Consider the following 20959-nt stretch of genomic DNA (forward strand, 5'->3'; position numbering starts at 1 on the left):
CTCATCTTCCTGTACAGCTGTAGCTCTAGCTTGTGTCTGTGCCTCGTGTTCTCGCGTTTGCTCATCATTGGCATCTTCCCTCAGTGGTGCTGGCCTGTCAGGTAGCTCAACTGTGTCTGTGAGCGTTTCGAAGAGCCCCTTGGTTTGTGCAAAGGCAGAGAAACGAGTGCTCCATGTTGTGTAGTCCTCAGCCAACCCGCTAAACGTCATCCACTTCACACTATTGTTTGAAGGTTCCATTATGAAGTTTAAACTTCAACTTTTCTATTCCAATTTCTGATTTAGCTTTTAGAGGGAAATCTCAAATTTTTATCTTAAAACTCTCGTCAGTCTAGAAGAGCTAAAACTGCCAACACTGACACCACAATCTCAACCAAAACTCTATTAGCTTGTCAACGGTCTGATGGCTGGGCCCATAACCTGTTAGCAGGATTACGAACACTGTAGCGCAGCAACCCCGATTAGGCGGGACGAGTTTTGGCACGTTAGAGATTGAAGCTGTTAAAGCTCAAAAGATATTTGAGAGAATAAGAATTAATTTTAGGAGATTCAAAAGAGAAGAAAATTGTGAAAATTGTGTCTAAAAGATAAATATAACATTTACAGTGTACATTTGTTAAAAGGTTAATGTATCAAAAATCAGGCGATTTTGAGGCGTATGAGTGGGCGTCATTTCATTATTAAATGCAAAATTTACTTCACTTGAGATGGTTCACAAAGTTGCATTTCCTATTCAATATTAGTAGATAAATATCAATATTTGACAAACATACAGATCTCAACTGATTTACATTCATTTTCTAAATTGTGAGCTGCAGTTGTCGTTATAAATCTGGTAAGTTTGTTTTCTTTCTGAGTTTATCAACATAAGTTAAGTTTCTAAGCTCTAAGATATTTTCTAAGTTCTTTTCTGTGCTTCAATAGAACTACCTAGCGGTATCGCCAAAGAGTAATACATCTCATCAAGTGGTTACCCAGGAAAAGCTCATAAAGGAAAATTAAGCTAATTACTCTTTAATTATAGTGTTTTCTTTTTCAATTATATAATCTTAAGCAATTTTTCCCCGAATGATTAAGAGTGACATAACAACCCTAATCTCTGATAATTAAGGATACATAAGGTGTGAAATCTTGGGCCACGATTTATCAATTCCTAAGAAGCAAATGGATGTTTGACCTGTACAAAGTTAGACTTGCTCACAGTGCCAGTAATGATAGATGCAGGTGTTGACACAACAAAAGGTTCCCCAAAAAAGCAATCTAACACTTGAGGGGTTTGCCTTTTTATCCAGATCAGCGAGTGAAGAAGACAGACCTCCGATGTTGCGTACCTTCCTGGACTCCATGTACCTGGTGGGAATCACGTTCTTTGCCATCGGATACGGAGACTACTACCCTGTCACTTACTGTGGAAGAGGAGTCAGCATCACTTGCGGTCTCATGGTAAGCTCTCACGGGCTATGTTTACAGTTCATATGATCATTAGACATTTAAACTTTAGCCCCCGCCCCCAGCTCTATAGATACTGGATATAATCAACACTGAATATAATGCACAAGATCACAATGTCTTCCTATTGGTTGGGCAAATAGGTTTCACTTCATGGTTTCATCAAACATTTATTTCATTGGTGTTAAGTTAGACATGGGTGATAATATTCAAGTGAATTTTGGTTTTCAAAAGCAAATCTAGCAAAAAATTTATTGTATGCTTCGTTATTTATTGTTACCTTCGCTGTGATCTATTTGAAAAACGTGACAATTGGCCTATTTTTTAAAAGTTATTTTAAGTAATTTTGAGCGTTAAAAACTATTAATTTTTGGCAGTTGCTAGTCGGAACATTCTCTTTCATTTCCTTGATCTGGATTTTTTTACCATCAAATGCCTGAATCAAAGTTTTTTTTTATATCTTAATCTTCTCATAATTAAACCTCTTAGTGAAATGAAAGCTCCGTAAGGGTGAAAATCTCTCCTTGGTTGCATTCGACCTTTCAATTAGGAATATAACTCTCGTAATATTTTTTTATTCTTTTGTAAGAAAATTTCGCTTAATTAATTGTTTTGAACTTCTTCAAAATTTTCAATGCAAAAGAGTTACTTGACCTAAGGCCCCAAAATTTCAACATGAAAAAAATAATTCAGAATATAATTTGTTTCAGTAGCTGCAAAAGCATTCGGTTTGAAATTCAGTGAGACCGATCTTTACTGAATCTACCAATACTCGAACTAACCATATATAGATTCTTTTAAATCTCTCTATCAAGGAACTCAATATATCTGACATGCTTCACCATGCCTTAACTGGAAAAGTACCGTGCCACAAGGCTGAGACGTCTCAAAAATTGATATTTTTAAACCCAAGGATTTTCCATGCTCTATGAATCACGCAGATTTATCTAGAGTGTTTGAAAATTCATAAATATTAATAATTTAAATGCTTATGCTATGATCTTAATGAAATATTTGATGCAGATTTTTTGTTGCAATTTTTACTCTCATTTTATAGCACATTTTATCAGTGTTAGAAGGTAGAAAGAGAACGACTTCTTTTGAATTTTGCGTAAGATAAGCCTGACTTAGGTTGACACTAAGCTTTACTTTTTAAAGTATGCTTGGCCAGGGAAATGAATTCTTGGGGAGTAAGAAATAGCGACCGGAGTATAAGAGCTGCCCCTGTTCGAGAACTGAAGGCCAGTTTGCTTGATGAATAGCACTCTAGGCTTGCTATAAGAGACGCTGCTTTGATATAATCCAGTACTAGTCCATTTTTGCTGTAGTTGCGCCTTCTCAGACATAACGATACGTATTTTTGGATCAGTTTCTACCAGAATTACTTCTCTTTTTTGAAGTCAAACACATTGAATTTTTTAAAAATTTTTTATCTCAATAATTTTTTGAATAAAATTATACTCTAGTTAACACAAAAAAATAGTTATAAGAAAGTTTGTTTCAACTGAAAAAAATGGTATTATTATAATTATGTATCAAAATTGATTCATACTTCTTTTACCTAAGAGACAGCTAAAGACACTTCACCAGAAAAATGATGAGAAACAATCACTGGAATTTGTTTCAAAATGAAAAAGAGACGACTGATCAAATAAATAATATAAAAGAACAAAGTTTTGTGTCAAAACAATTTTGTTTTTAGAGAAATAAAGTCTCTCACTTTTATTTGGACTCAAATTACCCATCCTTTCGGGATGTTTTTCAACAAAAGATTTTGTCCGAAGTTTTTGCTATAAAACATGATATTTCCACGTGCTCACTAAGCCCACATTACTAAGCCCACGTGCTTACTAACAAACGTTTAGGCTCTTTTTCTATGATTGTTGCGAGAACCCAAAGAAAATGGAACAAATACAAATAAAAAATAGGATATTTTTTGTGTGGTAGGTAGGTAGGTATGATGTATGGTATTGGGACGTTGTTGACCGAGTGATTGAATTTTTTTTTCTTTTTTATTGATAAAGAACAAAGAATTAGAAAATAATTGTCCTCAGTGATGTCGTCAGAAAACTGTTAAAGTTACTAAGAAATACCCGGAAATTGCTAAAATTCTGCAGCTTTTTCAGAGTATTGTTGACATACATAAAACGATCGAGGATGAAAGCTAGAAATCCTTACATTTATTGGCTCCATGACATGAAAAAAAACTTGTTATAGGTCAGAAAACATCATTTTATAAACTATAAACTGTTTTTCTAGCACCATAATTTCTGGATTTACCACAAGTGAATTCATGATTCTAGTTTCTTTTTTTATTCGTAATAGCCCAGTCCATTCAGGATGTTAATCTGGCAAGATGCTCTTGAAAGATCTTACAAGATTAACCACTTTTTTGCAAGACTTTCCTGCAAGATTAGCATCCTCTTGCAAGGTCTTGCAAGATTAACAACCACACGGGGCCAATTTTTGCTTCTAAACCTGGCCCTAAACAAAAAAGTGCCTAAAAATATCTTTTAATAAACATCCTTTTGCAAGAATCTTGCAAGATCTTGCAAGATTGACATCCTGTCTCGCCCAAGCACACTTTTGGTATCTTAGAAGTTGGCCGGGTTAACTTAGAATGGTAATAAAATGTGGCTGGTTTAGGGCGCTGGATGTACAGCAATGGTTGTGGCAGTACTGGCTAGGAAACTGGAACTATCCAGGGCCGAGAAACACGTGCACAACTTCATGATGGACAACCAGCTATCTAAAAGGGTAAGAGAAGTATACTCAAAAATTTTTAAAAATTCTAACACAACTATTAACGGAATATATTTTATTCGAATCAAAGAAATCATTAAAAATATGTAGCAATTATGGAAGAAACACGCTGGTAGCTGCTCATTATGGTCAGTGGATCAATCTTACATTATCCGCTTAAGGTGCTAAGCTTTTAAACAATTGTTTCATCAATTTAGCACATTAAACTGGTAATTATGTAAGACCTCTGGGAGGACTTATGTATGACTATGTAGGATGAGAAATAACGGTGAAATAAATTCGGATGGATTTTTTCTATTTAAACATATATGTGTCGACAGTTGACACCCGAAACAAGGTTTTGTCACTATGGGTCGCACCTATCGTTTTAGCAACCCGAAGAAGCAGGCGGCCACACTTAAAAACTTCGCGCACTCACAAATGTTTTGCAAATTTTACCTGAACTTTGCAAAATAACATTTCTTTTTCAGCATAAAATTAAAAATATTATCAAGATTAAGAGTTTCGACGTTAATGTTTTCAAAGATATCTTTCACTTAACGCAATTTCATTGGTGCAAAAATCTTTATATGATGATCTTTATTACGTCACAAATCCTACATTTTGAGCAAGCAAATTTTCTTGCAAATTTCAACCTTGTCCGCTCTCCCATGTTTCAAGATTGGGCTATATAGGCTTTCACCAACAACAGTGACAGTAAGCGAAACTAGTTCAAATTTACTCAAAAATGAGAATATTGGTCACTGATATCCGCAATTGCGGAATTTGATGACGAGCGAGAAAGGTTGACAAATTTGTGGAACTTTTGTCCGGAAATTCATGTCACTGAAGTCCGCGCTAAAGTAAATAATTTCTGCTCAAAGCTCCTAAAACTGATTAAAGGAGAAAAGTGGGATATCATTGGTTTATTTCATCAAAATTCGGTAAGGGGTAATAATTTTTTTTATCCGTCAAAGTTTAGAACATAAATTAAGGGTTCAAAATCTAACTTAAGGTGGGTTGAATCTAAAGTGGGGGATGATTTTTCGTTTAATCCGTCAAGGCTTCTAAAATTGATTGAAGGATAAAAAACCGGATATAAATAGTACTTCTTATCAAAAATAAGTGAGGGTTATTATAAATTCAATCCCCAAGAGTTATAAATTAAATAGTCATAATTTAAATTATAAATTTAGTTTGCTAAAGTTATGAATATAAATTGAAGGTTAAAGTGTAATGATGACAATACCCCTGCTCACAAATTGATGATCGTAACGTAATGTTTCCGAGATCAATGAGGGAAATTTGTAAGGTTTGTTCGCAATTTTATTGTCACTGTTGTCCACAATTTAACTATATTTTTTCTACTCCGTAAAAAGTGAAAAAAGGTTTTCACTCATTTTATTAAATCGGACCTTGCTGAATTTGTCGGATTGACAACGTAATGTTGGATTGGACAGTTCAAATAGTTTAACCGTCAGGTGTAACTAAGCATCGACTTTTTTAAGCTCTTAAAAGTTCAACTCTTGACTTAAAATTATACAGCTATCTTCTATATTTTCATTTGAATAATTTTGGCAATAAAAATGCGCGATTAGAAGAATTATTATTAAAAATTGAGGTAAAGTCTATATATAGTAAACTTCTTTCTACCCTTTCTAAATATCACTTATCAGAATATCATATTTTTTGCACGTACATTTGAGATCTAAGGAAACTTTTCTGTCGATAATTACTATAGCTTGATTCTGTGATTAAAGTAGGATTATTTCAATTCTATTTAGTCTTATTTCTACGCACAATTTTTCGATATCTGCAATTGTCGGCAAGATTTTGCTCGTTCCGGCTGTAGAATGAATTATTTTTCGTCAAAATAAAATGGGCTAAATTAATTGGGCAAACGGGAACGGTATGGCTCATTTCAGTCGGCGACAAAATTTTATAACTTAAATTGATCAAAAGTCTTGAAGTCTGCCTTTCTAATTAAAAGTAGAAATTGTCAATTTTAGTTTCTCTATCTTGGTATCAACATTAACAAGATATTTCGCCGAGAAATTTTTATCAATTTTGTCATGTTTTACAGAACTATAATATTATCTATTGGACATTATACAAAAAATACAAAAACATGCGCTTCTAACATAAACGGCAACAAAATTCAAATTGATATGCCAAAGTGCAGTTTATACATCCATCGTGGAAAATACGACGGTGCTGACGCTAAAAAAGAGTCTTTTATCAAATGTTATTTGGCTTGTACTGGTTCTGTGAAACCTTTCGAACAAACATACTCAAAAGTTGCTTCTCTGTCTCAACTACTATTAAATTGCATATGAATTGCAAGATGAAATGGATCAGGATTACAGTTTTTTCCCATTTTTGAACAGGTGTGGTGAATGAATACATGGATCATTAATGAAAACATGAACTAAATTTATTGTGTATCTTGTAATTATGTTCTTCTGCGACTAAACATCGTTCCATTATTGAACAATTTACATAGAAAAATAGTAGTACATAAATAGCTGAGAAATAATTTTAATCGTGTTTCCCTTGTGTTACTATCTGCAGCTGACACTGAACCATTCTGTATTGGTATATTATATATACAATTAACAATTTGTTTGAGCAAAAAGAAAAGGAAAATTTTCAAAAAGGTGTGCGAGGAAAAAAAGAAACTAAAATTTGCCAAAAAAAGTTTTACTTTAAAATTGTTAATGATGACAGCAGAAATGACTTTTACGAATATGAGCAGCGATTAATTTTCTTGTCAAGATCAAACAAAACCAAGAAACTGTATTTTCTGTGAGAATTTTGAATGAGTGTTTATCCGTAAAATGTAAAGACAATGGAAAAGAATTGCCATTTGTCTTTACTTCCATACTGCGTTCCAAAATGGCATCCACGTCCAATGACAACCAAGCAACAATCCGGAAACAAACGCCGAGCAAAGAACACTTAGAAACTCCCGAAATTAAAATCCAAACTGATGCCTTTTATCCCTGGTTTGACAGCTGAGTATTAAAATCTCGACAAATTGAAAAAAACATAGCAGGAGAAGTCCTGATGTGTTTCAAAGAATTTCCATATACTAAAAAAACTAGACCTAGAATGAACTAAGTATGAATTGTGAAAAATAATTATGAAAAAAAATAAGATAAAAAATGGAAAGAACACAAAAAAATTCGATGTCAAATGCCGCATGTGAACATTTAGCAGGAAAACGAGTTTTTGGTCAAACATCGTGTTCTTAATCTACTTTAAATTTAAAGAGAAAAAAATCAAGCCGCGAATCCACTCGTTTTTTGATCAACATCGGGTTTTGGCGCCATCAAAATCTTCACTTCAATTTGACTTCAAAAATCAAGAAAACGTGTAAAAAGATCCTTAAAACATAGCAGGACAAATCCTGACGTACAATTCGGAAGATTTTTCATTGACTAAACAGAAAACTAGACAGAGAACGGACTGTGAATGGATTGGTAAAACCATTTAGAAAAAAACTCCGATCAAAAAATAAAAAAAACAGTAAAAAATTAAGTGAAATTGCCGCATGTAAACAAAAAAACCACTACCGATAAACCGAATTTTTGTTCAAACACCGTATTCTCACTCTACTTAAAAATTAGAGCAAAAAAATTTCACGCCTCAAAACTACTCGCTTTTTTGCTCCACTTCCTGTTTCGACGTGATTGAAGTCACTACTCCAATTAGACTTCAAAAATCATGAAAATGTGTAAACAGATCTTTAAAAAAGACAGCGCCCCAATACAATTCAACTTCTCTGAATTGTAAAAAACATCGCCCAAATATGAAAAAACATTTGACTGGCCAGCATAATTGGAAGTTTAACACTGGGAACGTTGCAATGATTACTTGGTCTGATGTGTTATCATTAGTTTGGTTCGTATGATGTCGCTCTACCTCCATAAACCACAATCTCAATAAGACGATAATTTTGATAACGCCGGTAATTGATCTAGTGCAAGATGGTTTTATAAGATAAAAAATAACATGAAAAAATTTAAAACAGTGTATAAACAGATGAGTAACAGAATTAGACTACTGGAAACAGGGCAATTTTGGATTCATTTCACTATAACACAGACTGTCTGCTTCATTTTTTAGAACGCTTTCTAAATAAAGTAAATATTCTAAAATAAGGTCGCCCATTTATTTTAGTAAATCTGTTCTAATGTAATCATTTTGTGCTATATCAATGGGCCTTCTAAATTCTAATTTGTTAGTGTTATCTGGAGTAAGTTAAAACCACAGTTGGATTGCTACATTAACGGAAGACTTCAATTGCAAAAAGTTGTTATAAAATGCTTAGTCCAATTCTATGCGTTGAAGTATAAAAAGACAAAGTATAAAAAGACTTTTAAAATAAAAATTGTTCGCAAAACTTTTACCCGGCATTATTTCTGGGAAGGGATTTCAAAAACTGATCTTTTCAACAATTTCACTCCCACTTTGATACATAGTAGAGAATCCCCCTTCTGCTGTGCTACGCTTTATTAGAATATTACTTGGCTTACAGTTTAGATAGCCGAATATTAGTTGAGCACTTTTACGAACCGCTGTTCACGCGCATTCCTCACATGCGCTGTGGCATGTAATTTGGAAATCGCAGGTCGGTTATCGCGGCGAAGCCGCTACGCGCGCGAAGCGTGCCAGCTGACCCGCCAGTTGGAATTTTTTTTCGTTTTTTATTCCTATTCGGCGTATTAACATAGCATAGCGTATTTTATTCTTTTCAGTTTAACATAGTATGCTCATACGTGGAAAGTTATTAGTCGTCTCTGATTGGTTAATAATTCTCTGGCTTGAAATCTGTTCCAGAATAGCCGCCCATTTTTGCAAAAGGGATGACAATTGTTGAAAAGATCACTCAAAAACTTACCGATTAAAACTTAGTGCGTTTCAGTTTGAAAGGCTTCTAATGATAGCACTCATACCCATCTCCATATGTATCAACCGGTCTGAATTTATTTCGCAAAAAAATCAGGCGATCATTTATCCACCCTCCCTCTCCTCCACCCATTTATCCACCCCATCCACCCTTACGTAGGAATATGAGTGTTCATATAAAATGTATGGTGTTCGTGTTTCAGTTGAAGTGTGCAGCTGCGAATGTGTTGAGAGAGACCTGGTTCATCTACAAGAACACGAAACTGGCCAAGAAACTCAACCACAGAGTCATCCGAAAACACCAGAGACTATTCCTCAGTGCCATTCACACGTAAAATCAGTACACAACACACACACACACACACACACACACATATGCAAACACACACACACACACACACACACACACAAACACACATATGCACACACACGTTATATATATATATATATATATATATATATATATATATATATATATACAAACACCACCTTTACTACTATATATGCACACCCTTTCACATACCATCATACACAACAACGTTTGCGGAGAATCTTATTGTTGTAATGCAAAAATAGAGTAATAGTGTTTTCCTACTTTCAAATCAACATTTTTTCCTATGTTCATTCAACTTCTTTATTGTAAACAATGATAATAATTTATTTGTTATAACAGTGATTCCAAATCAGACTTCATCTTGAACTGAAATTCTTCTCACATGAAAACAAAACTCTCTCCCAAACGGTACCTTCCGAGGCTCTTTTGAGCTAACGTTGGCATGAATGATTTGCGTCAATGCTGGCAATATGGTCTAATCAGAGATCATCCATCCTTATGATGGTGAAACGTTATTTCGAGCGCACTGTAGTCTGGACAATGGTCCGGAACTAGCCAGGGCATTATTTTGATTATTACCTGATCAGAGGTCACTCCTGTTTGAAACTTGTCTGACCAGAGTTGGCGTTGAGCATAAAATGAACTTGGAACGCACACTACTCTTGTCAGAGTTCACTTCGGTCTGGAACAGTCTGATCAAGTCAATCGATATTTAGTGTGCCTTGGAAGTGCTCTAGAAGTTAACTGTAATCAGCCCATGTCAAATTACCTCTGACCAAAAAAATTTCAAAACAGTGTCGACTTTTGTGCAACCATGTTCAAAATCATTTTCAGGCATTTGACTAGATTTTTTTGGTTCTAACCCACCTATTTTATTAGCTTTTTATGTGCTCTGATCACTTCAACACTTGTTTATTCACATGAGCCAAGAAATTCCAATTCTGCATTATCTATTTTTCGAAAATATGTTGTTGCGTCATCTATTTTCGTTTAAGTTTTAGTGATAAACTGTCTGTTTCGAAGACATACATCATAACGACACCATGGAAAATTTATATTTTTTTGTTTTTTTTTGCAAAAGAAGGCTGTTTAAACCAACGCACTGGTTAAGAAGGATATTATATAAAATCAAATTTTTCAGGAAATTGACTAAATATTTTTGGTTCTATTCCACCTATTTTTGTTAGCTTTTTATGCGCTCTGATCACAATGATGCTTATTTATTCACATGAGCCAAGACAATCCAATTCTGTATAATCTGTTTTTTTTTCGAATTTATGTTAATGCGTATTCCATGTGTTTAAGTTTTGATGATAAACTGATCATTTCGATAAGACACGCATTATAGCAATACCTTAGAAAGTTTTTATTAAAACTAACGAATTTGAAATGTATTGGGGCGCTGTCTTTTTTGAAGATCTGTTAACGCATTTTCATGATTTTGAAGTCAAATTGGAGTAGTCAATTTGGTCACGCCGAAACAAAAAATTGAGCAAAAAAAAACAAGTGTTTTGGTGGCGGGAAAATTTTTCGCTCTAATTTTAAAGCAGAGTGAGATTTTGAGCAAAAATTCGCTTTCTCGATTTTTTTCTCGCTTTCTCGAGTGGTTTTTTGTTCTCATGGGACAATTTCACTTTGTCTTTTACTGTTTTTTTTCGATTTTTTGGATCAAATTTCTCTATAAATCGTTTTCCTAATCTATTCATAGTTCATTCTAGGCCTAGTTTTTTGTTTGAAGCAAATTTCCAATTCTCGCTAGTGGTTTTTTTGTTCATGTGTGACATTTCGACAATGATTTTCTGTTTTTTTTTTCAATTTTTTATCTGACTTTTTTCAGAAATGTTTTTCCAATTCATTCTTAGTCCGTTCTAGGTGTTTTTTGTTTAGTCAATGAAAGTTTTTTGAATTGTACGTCCGGATTTGTCCTGCTATGTTTATTGTTCCTTTATTGCAAAAAATGCTGTTTACAACAACGCACTGCCTTTTATGGATTTATAAACTCAAGTACATCTTTTGTCCTTGCTCAAAGTAGCCTCAGATCAGATGTTCGTGCACTCGATACCACCTATGAACAGCTGTTCGTTCCTGAAAAATTTCTCTCAGATCAGATATTCGTACGTTTAAAGTATTTCTACGGTAAGGCATGCCTTAATTCTTTTCGAGATTTTATGCTTCAAAATGGAGTGTGTGTTCACCGTGTGCCCAATTTCACTTCTTATCTGACGCAAAAATAGGTTCTGAGGCGTCATACTGGCTTGTTTCCTAAAGTACCTATTTTTTGCGCTTTTTCGATCGAAGAGACATCTGTGTATTTCATCTCAAACTTAAATGACTCCTGATCAAACAAGTCCCAGATCATTGTAGACAACTTTGGAACTCAAAAATTTTCCCATATCATGTAATCTGAGCAAGAAAAAAGCTCTGATCTCTTTTAGAATTAACTTCAAAATATTTCGTGTGGCAATTGCTTGCATAAAAGACGCACTTACTTCTGTGAGGGATATAATTTTGAAAGTACTGAAGCGTCACACTGGCTTGAAACCTAAAATACCTTTTGCGTTTTTCTCCTCCCAATAAAGGATCAACAATGTTGATGAAAATTAAAGATCAGAACTTCTTTCTCATAGGATTTTTTCTTTCGTTTTTTTTTAATTGCTTTACTAGATTTGAGGAGATGACAATAACAACAATTCAGTATTTCTTTTTGGGACAATGATTTTCCTAATAAAGTACTTCTTTTGAATAAAGAACCTGAATAAAGAACTCTTGCATAAAGATGACATCTCTAAATATGTTTTAAAGTATGCTTTAGGATAGTTATAGAGCATTTGGTTAAAGGTAATTAAGATCTTTATCTCACATATGAAATTTTTGTCGAATTCGCATTTTTCTCTGGCTTACTTATCCTATAGAATTATTTCATGCAAGATTTTTCCGGCGTTTTTTCAAGCATGTGGCTTGCTTGTCGAGATATTTCGTTGATGGTTTTTTAACAAGTGGCGTATAAAACTATTTTTCCGCCCGAAACATTATAAATGGACCCCGAAAAATTTTTAGTGCTGACTTTTCTAATCAAGTTTTATTCGAGTTGATTGCCAGACGTATCGTAACTCATGTGTAGCATTTCAAACTGACTCCGCGAGATTTAAAAATAACAATTTGTATAACTTTTTTTAAACAAAAAAAAACAGTTTTACAACTAGGAAAAAATAACAATTTTTCTGGATACTTTGATTTTGAAGACCCTAATATCATTGGTTAGAAGCCATCTATTGGATCAAAATTCACTCATTTTTTTTTCAGTTTACGAAAGACGAAAATTGATCAACGCAAACTGTTCGACCAAGCCAACCAGATGGTCGATTTAGCAAAAGTAAGTATATTTTTTAACAAAATTATATTAAAAACTCAGTAGTAGTAACTAAGATTTTTTGATCGAAGACATGCAGTTTTGTTACGGAAGTTCTAGACACGTTAGAATTCGCGAAAGCATGTATTGAAACCAAATTTCGTTTCGGAGGAATCTTATTAGGAACATAAAACTTCGTGGATTTTTAAAGCCTCCACGAAATTTTACCCCCATATGGCATATTTATCGCATAATTATGGAGGCTATCTGATGTTTCTCCTCGAAGTTAGAAAGGGTGGAAACATCCATCAATCATAGGTAAGAACCAATTGCGTAAGACAAAACAAAAAATTCCTTCTTTGTGCTTTTTTTGTGGAGCTTTGATCTTTGATCAGTGCAAATATTTCATTTCAGACTCAAGAAATCATATCACAAATATATGAACAAATGCAGGAAAACAACGATGCGTTAGAGGGCCGTATGAATTTAATCGAACAGAAATTAGAGTCACTTCACACCACACTCACACAGTTTTCAACGTACCTTATCTCGGTAACCAATGAAAATGCATCACAAACTCCCTCGTTAGCCAATCAGAACACTTCATTTATCACCTCGAACAGCGTGGAAAATCCCGACAATCAAAACACTGCCTCAACGTCATGTGATCAACAATCGATTCCCGCGCCCTCAGTTCCCCCCTTAATTTACCAACCAACCTCAACCGCGACTAGAACCCGAAGTCTAATGCGCCGACCGCGAGTTGTATCGTCTCGGCAGGGTTCTGACGTCAGTGAAACGACTGCCTGATTACGTAATCCATTACGTTGTTGCGCCGAGAGGCGCCATGACTGCCGATTACATAATCCAAAACCACAATTACGCAATTAATGTGCCAAAAATCTCTAATTTTCAGCTGCGCAGAATTAGTTTAATAGCCTTTTTTGATTGAAAAAAAAACTAAATCTGATGTCATTCTGAATATTAATTTTAGTGTATAATTTTCATTAATTAACGAAATAATTACTCAGTAATGAGTTAATATGTTGCAGCTCATACGTACCAAAACTATTTCGTGCTGTTTCGTTTGCTTTTTCTTAAATTGATTGAACATTTTGATCAGTTTCAATTTGTGATAGAGAGATTGAGTCTTTCTGTAATTCCACATTCCTTGTCTAAAGTCACCTTATATAGTTAGATTTACTTGCAAAGCAGTTATTTATTTTTGATTTCCTCACTGTAAAAAAAATATAGTTTTTCCCTTGTAGTATTTTGTTGTTAAACGAGAAGAGCTATTTAGTTCCAACCTTTAGATATGACTGCCCTAGCGATCAACCGACGAACTGAAAAACATGCACGTATCCATGAAGAAATCTTGCTAATGAATACAAAGGTTTACCAAGTTGCTTGCAAGATTCCAATTTCCAACTTTTTCGATTCAATTGCAAAATTCTTGCAAGTCTTTTTATTCATTTGCAAAATCTTGCAAATTTTTTGATTCACTTGAAAGAGCTTTGCAAGTTTTTTGATGCACGTGCCAATACGCCTCAGAGGTATACCCCAAAATTTCTCCCTTAGACAAAATCGCTCAAAAAATAGATACATTAAATGAAAGAAATTAGGGAACATGCGTTGTATCTCATTTTTCGCAAAAATGGTTATTCCCGTTTCGCGAAACTGATGTACTTTAAAATTGTATAATAGGTGACAAATCTTGTAGCACGTTTTCGCTCATTTTAGGGATCTCTTTTTCGCATTAATTGTATCTCTGATCCGCAACTCAGCCAAATTAAACGCGCGCTTTTGAGCATGCAAATATGATTTAAAGCCTTATTAATTGAGCATTCAAAAATATTGTTATTATTTGAACAAGCAAAGGTTATTTAACGGTAGAGTTAATGATAAGATAAAACTTCGTTGTTGTAAATATCTCAAAGCATCTGTCAAAACCACTTTTGAAATTGTTTATAAGATATGTTTATATAGAGAAAGTAGAATGGAAAAATTTTCCAGAAAAAAGGATCTTTTCTGTTTTGCCCCCGCCCCAGTTTAGTGGGCTTGTAGCTTTTACGCACCCCGGACGCACGTGCTATTTTGTTACATGGGAACGTACTCGATAACAACATATAATTTGTAACTGGGTTGTAAAAAACACTGGAGGGGGCAAAACATTATAGATCTGAAACAGTTAATTGAAAGCAGTAAACATTCAAAGAGGCGGAAAAAATTTAAAGGCACCTGTAACACTGTAAAAAGACACAACAAAAATTTGAGCCAAAGATTAATAGATACCTTTATATCTGTAAAAAAAAACAAGAAAAATAGTCGCAGAATGGAAAGATTTTTAAGAAAAAAATGTCAGACAATTGTATACCTGTAAAGAGACAAAAAAATTTTGAAAAAACCCAATTTAACAAAATCATCTGCTAAAGGCAATTGGCAATCATTCTCTAAATCAATATTAGCAAGAAAAAAAACAGTAATCGATTCACATATGGTTTTCTGCCTAAATTTCCCTCTGACCAATTTCATTTTAATATAGGCAAAAAATATGAGTGTTGAACTTGCTACAGGAAACACCATCGTTTTATAGATGGAAAGAATTACGCAAGTAGTGAGGCGACGTTAATCAAAAATCTCCTTTGATGCTAGTTTCCTTTTACTTTACCCTAAATTTTAACCGAGGGATACTTCAGAAATTAATTTTTTTGTCAAATCTCTTAAAGTTGTTTCAGAACAGTGATGACTGAATACAAACAAAAGCCTGAAAAACCACGAAGAAACATTAAGGCGACAATCAAGAATATCAATTGATGGTAATTTCAATTTCCATTACTCTAACTGAAACTTAGGGATTTTTCAGAACCTAATTTTTCTTGTCAAACTTTCATGAAATTAATTCAAAACGATGACGGGATTGAATACAAATAAAATCTTGGAAAACCTTGAATTTGGAATGATATGGTATACTATTTACCTGTAAACCACTGCTAATCACTTAATTGCTATCAATTAATAAAGCATTTAACCTTTTTTAAAGGCTCAATAACGAGCATTAAATTTGGCTTATTTGCTGATTGTAGATACATTTAGTGGAAAAATTAGACACATTCAGTTCCAAATAGGGTAACTTTGCGTGCGAAAAAGAAATATATAAATCGAACAGATTGGTGCATGATACATAGCGGGTGCGATAAATAGGATATACAGATTGTATCGCAATTTCGCGGTTATATGTTGGACACTTTTGCCAACACGGGTTGCGCAATTCCCTTCAAAAATACCTGTTTTTACTAAAGTAGCCACTTATTGCAATATTGTTGCAGTTTCAATGTTTTCACATAGAAAAAACAAACAAAACTTACACAGATCGTTCAGATTTGCCCGTGATGATATGGATTATACCTCTGCGTCATAATGACAAGGATTATTGTTTTTCAATTTATATACTCGAGAAAAGGGGCAGTGAGGGATTAACCTTGTCTTAGCTTTTTTCAGACCATAAAAAGCGAGGACTAATAAGCAAAACTTGCAAAAATCTTGCAAAACTTCATATTTGAAAGGTTTTTATAAAAAAAGTCGATTGCAATCAGTTCTGCTGGTTGAAATGCTTGTAACTGCTACCAAAAATACTGAGAAAAAGTTGTCAGAATTTAAAAGATTTCAGGAATTCTGCAAGACTTTGAATCAATGCTGAAAGTTTTTCAATGGATTTCAGTTGCATAAATTGTTTACTAAATATTAATTTGTTCGATTTTTTGTTTCTAAAACAATAGTATCTTGATTTTTTTTCATTGCCTGGATTAATTTACTAGAAGATTCTTGCAACAATCCTGGAATTTTTGAATTCGCTCATCAATAGGTTTAAGAATCAGGAAAAGTAAGGCAGTGAATTCCAATGAGCAGCAATATAGATGCCCGTACAGGGATGTTTGATCAGAAGTCTGAAATGGTTTAGTCAATGTTCATTTTGACCTCGATCCTCTAGGATTTTCGAAATAACAGTTTGTCTTGAATCATATTCCAGGACGGCCAGATGTTTCCTATTACCTTTAAAGGTAAACTTCGATTTTGCTAAATCTAGATATAGCTATTTTTGCAATATCGTGTAAAATATATTTTTTCTTCCATCAAAAGGTTGCACTAAAACTATTAGTCTGAAAATATCTTGAGCACTTGATTCGAAGGCATAAAAATTTGAATGATGAATACTTAGTTCGAATGCATGTCCAGCAGTTTGTTGTAAACTTCAAGGTTGGCTTCTATATGAGTGTACAAAATTGACCAATGACAGTCAGAGTTAAAAAAAAACTCGGCAGTGTTCATTATCAATTTATGCTTCAAAATTGATTTCTGAATTGCTGAACAATATTTAAAAATATTTTCCCTCTGAAAAATTTCGAGAAATTAGTCATTTGGTAGTCACGATTTATCGTTTGTTATCATATTGATTTTTTTTTATCAGACAATAGCAGGAGAAAGTATATGGTTGGAAACGTGATTTTATTTTTTGCGAAAAAAAATGCAAAAAAGGGGGTTCAACGAGTCCGAAATCTAATAAATAACCTTTTGTACAAAAAAAATATCCAGAGGAAGCCTTTCAACAACGTGCAGAGGTTGCATTTTAGCATGTCTGCAAAAACTCAGTTGGGTTTAGGGTTAACAAAATATATTTTTAGGGTCAAAGATTGGACAAAATAAACGATTTCTGATTTAAAAAGTTTTTGAACCTAATGCAATATACTGGAGTTTCAGTTGTTTCAGAGAGAAATGCAGATCTTGACAGAACTTTCCAGATCTTCCCAAGATCTGACTAAAGATGTTGACGAATTGCAATAGAGTCAATTATGTTTGCTTTATTTTGACAGCAGATCAGGTTTAGTTTGTACCTCTTGAAAAAAACTCAGATGACTTTGAAAGACACGCAAGTTCTTTCCAAGATCCTAAAAACGGTAGCGTGAATCTTGGGAAATAGAAGATCTTGCGTGGACTTGGAAAAAGTGTGGTGGAAATCCAAGATCTTTGTGAAAAATTGTGAAAAGTACATCAGCGTGTAAACATCAGCGTGTAAACAACTATAACATAAAAAATGAAGCTTAGAAACCTTTTATCTGGAACTTGGACAAACATTTGTATGCTCTCCATTTTACACACTACTATGAAAAACATCATTTTGCATTATAAATCTAAAATATATGAGTTTTATTACTCAAATAAAGCAAAATTCTTAGTTTTCGAGTCACGCAAGGTTCGCACAAAGATCTGTGAAAATCTTTCATCTTCAAAGATCAGGAAAAACATTTTGATGCATAAGAAATCAAATGTAAATCCCATATGAGTTGAGTCTTGGCGAACATTCTGCATGTCCTCGTTTACTAACTAAATCATTTGGGAATAGTATTGTGAAGATATGCACAATTATCATGGAACATAGCCGACTAACGGGATATCAACCTTTTAAGATTAAGAACTGTCATTCACGGCACGAAATTCTGTCATATAAACAGTTTTGTTGAATCGCACGCTTAGAAACTGGTAAGGCGTAAAACTCTAAGAGAAATTAATGTCATCCGGGAGTTACCTGTTTATAGTGTTTTTGGGACAAAAATCAAACGGGTCAGAAGCAAAATTGGTCATGAAAACAATTTAATAAAAAGACCACTTGACTAACATAATTGAAACAAACATCGTTTGAGAGCAACTGATAAGGCACATTGGAAATTATCACCAACGTTAGGGTTCTTTTTTATTATATAATATGAACAGAAAATGAATCCGATTTATTTTGGTACAACAAAGAAAACGTTGAATGAGAAATAAAGTGACGAGGATGGAATTCTATTTTAACATATAACAACTGTTATTGTCAATTTTCTACACATGCAGCTTTCTTGCCAAATTTTTTTCTTAGGGCTGTTAGAAGATATATTATTGGAGTTGGTTGCTTGCTTCCTTGTAGGGACAAACAGTGCTAGGTCTTCAAATGAGCTCTGACTTTGATAAGAATTTCGGTCCTGACCAGCAAAGTAACTAAGGCGGCAGATAAAAGACCTCAATTAATTTCATTATAAGATTGCCAATTTGTTTTGCGTCTGATTAAAATAACTTTAGTTTCGAAAAAATCACAACTGCATGTACAATTCTTGCATATAAGCAGCTGCTTTTCTGAAAAATAAAGAAACAAAAAAATGTAGTGAACAAAAAAATTCAAAAGTATTGTGATAGTTAATATAGCAGTATGAAACCAGAGCAATATGACAAATGGAAATGATTTTTTTGAAATTTTAACTAATAATTGCCTACAAATCAAAAAGTTTTGTTGCATTATTAGCCAAAATTTTCAGATTTTTTCAGATTTTGCGGAAGGAACGAGAAAAATGAAGAAAGCGTTTTTTGATTTTTCAACGCTTCATTTTTTTCTAAATCTCAAGGTTGTTGATTGCATTTTTCCCAAAAATTTAACAATTGAGCAATGCCCGCAAAAACAATTCGAAAAATTGTTTTTTTATTAATATTTACCTGCTTGGCTTGCAGCGATAACCAAATTTAGAATAAGTGACAAAAAGAATTATTGTTAAATACGTCAGAGAAAAACATCTTTCTTGGTTCGGAAGAGCAAAAGGGAAAAATAAAACAAACTTCTCTGATAACTAATCAAACAATTGAAATTTTTAAATCTCTTTCCTCAAAAACAAAGTTGATCAGTTTTTTGAGATTAAAACTGTAAATTCTCATAGCTATTTAGGCTCAATTAGAGACTGCTTTTATCCTAGAGTTAACTGCAGTAAAAACAAACCAATAAAAACAGAAATTATAATTTTTTCGAGAAATATCTGAATACTTTTTCCCGGGTTGCTGGTAATAGAAAATTCTTGGTAGTCATACTATGTCACATATACTATTTATGATTCCATAGTAGTCATGCAAAGACCATAAAAAAACCAAACTCAATCCTAAAAGCTTCAATCATTACCCCCCCCCCCCCCCCCCCCTAAACTACTGATACCAAAAAAGCTGTCATACTTTGAGAAAAAATTGTTTTCTTGATAATTACACTGGGTAATCTTTGTTTTGTATGAAATCATGATAGTCATGCAACAATCAGACGTAAAACATTTCATGATGCAGTGCACTGGAAAAAATTACAATGACCTTCGAAAAGAACAAACTGAACTAAAATTGCTGTTAGCAAGGGCTCACAGTTGCAAACAAAAGTTGAAAAATGTTTGCAGTCATACTAGATCAAATATGAATCGTTTGAAATCTTAGTAGTCATAGTCTAAAAAATATCGTAGAAAAAAGTTTATGATCTAATTCACTACTAGAGCAACGGTTCCCATTAAAATCTTCGTAATCATACTGGGCCATATAAAAATTGTATGAAGTCTTACTGGACATACAATCACTATACACAAAACTGTTTGACACAAGGCACTGGAATTGATTGACATTTTCAAAAAGATAAATTAAACAATTGTTGGAATTATAAAAAAACCAACAGAGAAAACAAAAGTATCAACAGTTTTTGTAATCGATTTAAATTCATTAGTTTTTGTCGAAAATGTTTTGCAAATTGTCATATTGGTCTCGCTGTAGTCCAATCTAGTGGCGCCAATGGTTTATTCTGTTTTGTTTTAGTTTGCCTAACAAGTACAAACAAAAATTTAGGCGAAAAATATCTTTGTAACTTTTACCGATTTTGATCGACATTAGGATTTTAACTTCTTGCAATTAAAAAAAGGAAATGTTCCCAGTGTGATTCTTTTATTGTGAAAACTGTTTTTTTTATAAAATAGAAGTCATTAATTTTTATCGCTACCTTAGAGGAGATTACAGTTATTTTCGCATTTAGGAATAATAACTGTGGGTTAGAATCACCTAACCGTTGCCAGTCGTTGGGAGCCATAATATTCAAAACCTCATTTTCCCCGCAACGTTTTGTTAAAACTAAATTAGAGCAATCGATAGTGGCCACGAAGAACTTGTCTCAGCAATATAGTCCAAGGTTGCCAAATTTGAGGTCTTTATGACAAAAAACGTTAATTAAATAGTCTTGGTCACAAAGACTTGTAAATCATCACATTGGGCTCTCTCCAGGCAAATCTATCGCCGCGAAAATTTTATTTTGTGTTATTTTAGCTTACCGCAAACAACAGGTGACAACGCGAATCTAA

At 33.6% G+C, this 20959-nt stretch overlaps 1 protein-coding gene across 7 annotated transcripts in view; it reads left to right on the forward strand.

The window, feature by feature from the left end:
• Window positions 1–14052, forward strand: part of LOC142348538 (small conductance calcium-activated potassium channel protein 2-like) — a 188032-nt gene extending 173980 nt beyond the window's left edge. For all 7 annotated transcript variants that reach the window (XM_075399911.1, XM_075399912.1, XM_075399914.1 and 4 more), the window contains 5 exons: window positions 1293–1443; window positions 4096–4206; window positions 9306–9433; window positions 12740–12809; window positions 13200–14052. In XM_075399911.1, coding sequence (XP_075256026.1) covers window positions 1293–1443; window positions 4096–4206; window positions 9306–9433; window positions 12740–12809; window positions 13200–13595 — 856 coding nt within the window. In that variant the 3' untranslated portion in view covers window positions 13596–14052. The remainder of the gene's footprint in view (window positions 1–1292; window positions 1444–4095; window positions 4207–9305; window positions 9434–12739; window positions 12810–13199) is intronic.
• The last annotated feature ends 6907 nt before the right edge of the window (window positions 14053–20959 follow it).

The sequence above is a fragment of the Convolutriloba macropyga genome, chromosome 10 (genome assembly GCF_964194025.1).
Source record: "Convolutriloba macropyga chromosome 10, txConMacr16.3, whole genome shotgun sequence".
NCBI lineage: Eukaryota > Metazoa > Xenacoelomorpha > Acoela > Convolutidae > Convolutriloba > Convolutriloba macropyga.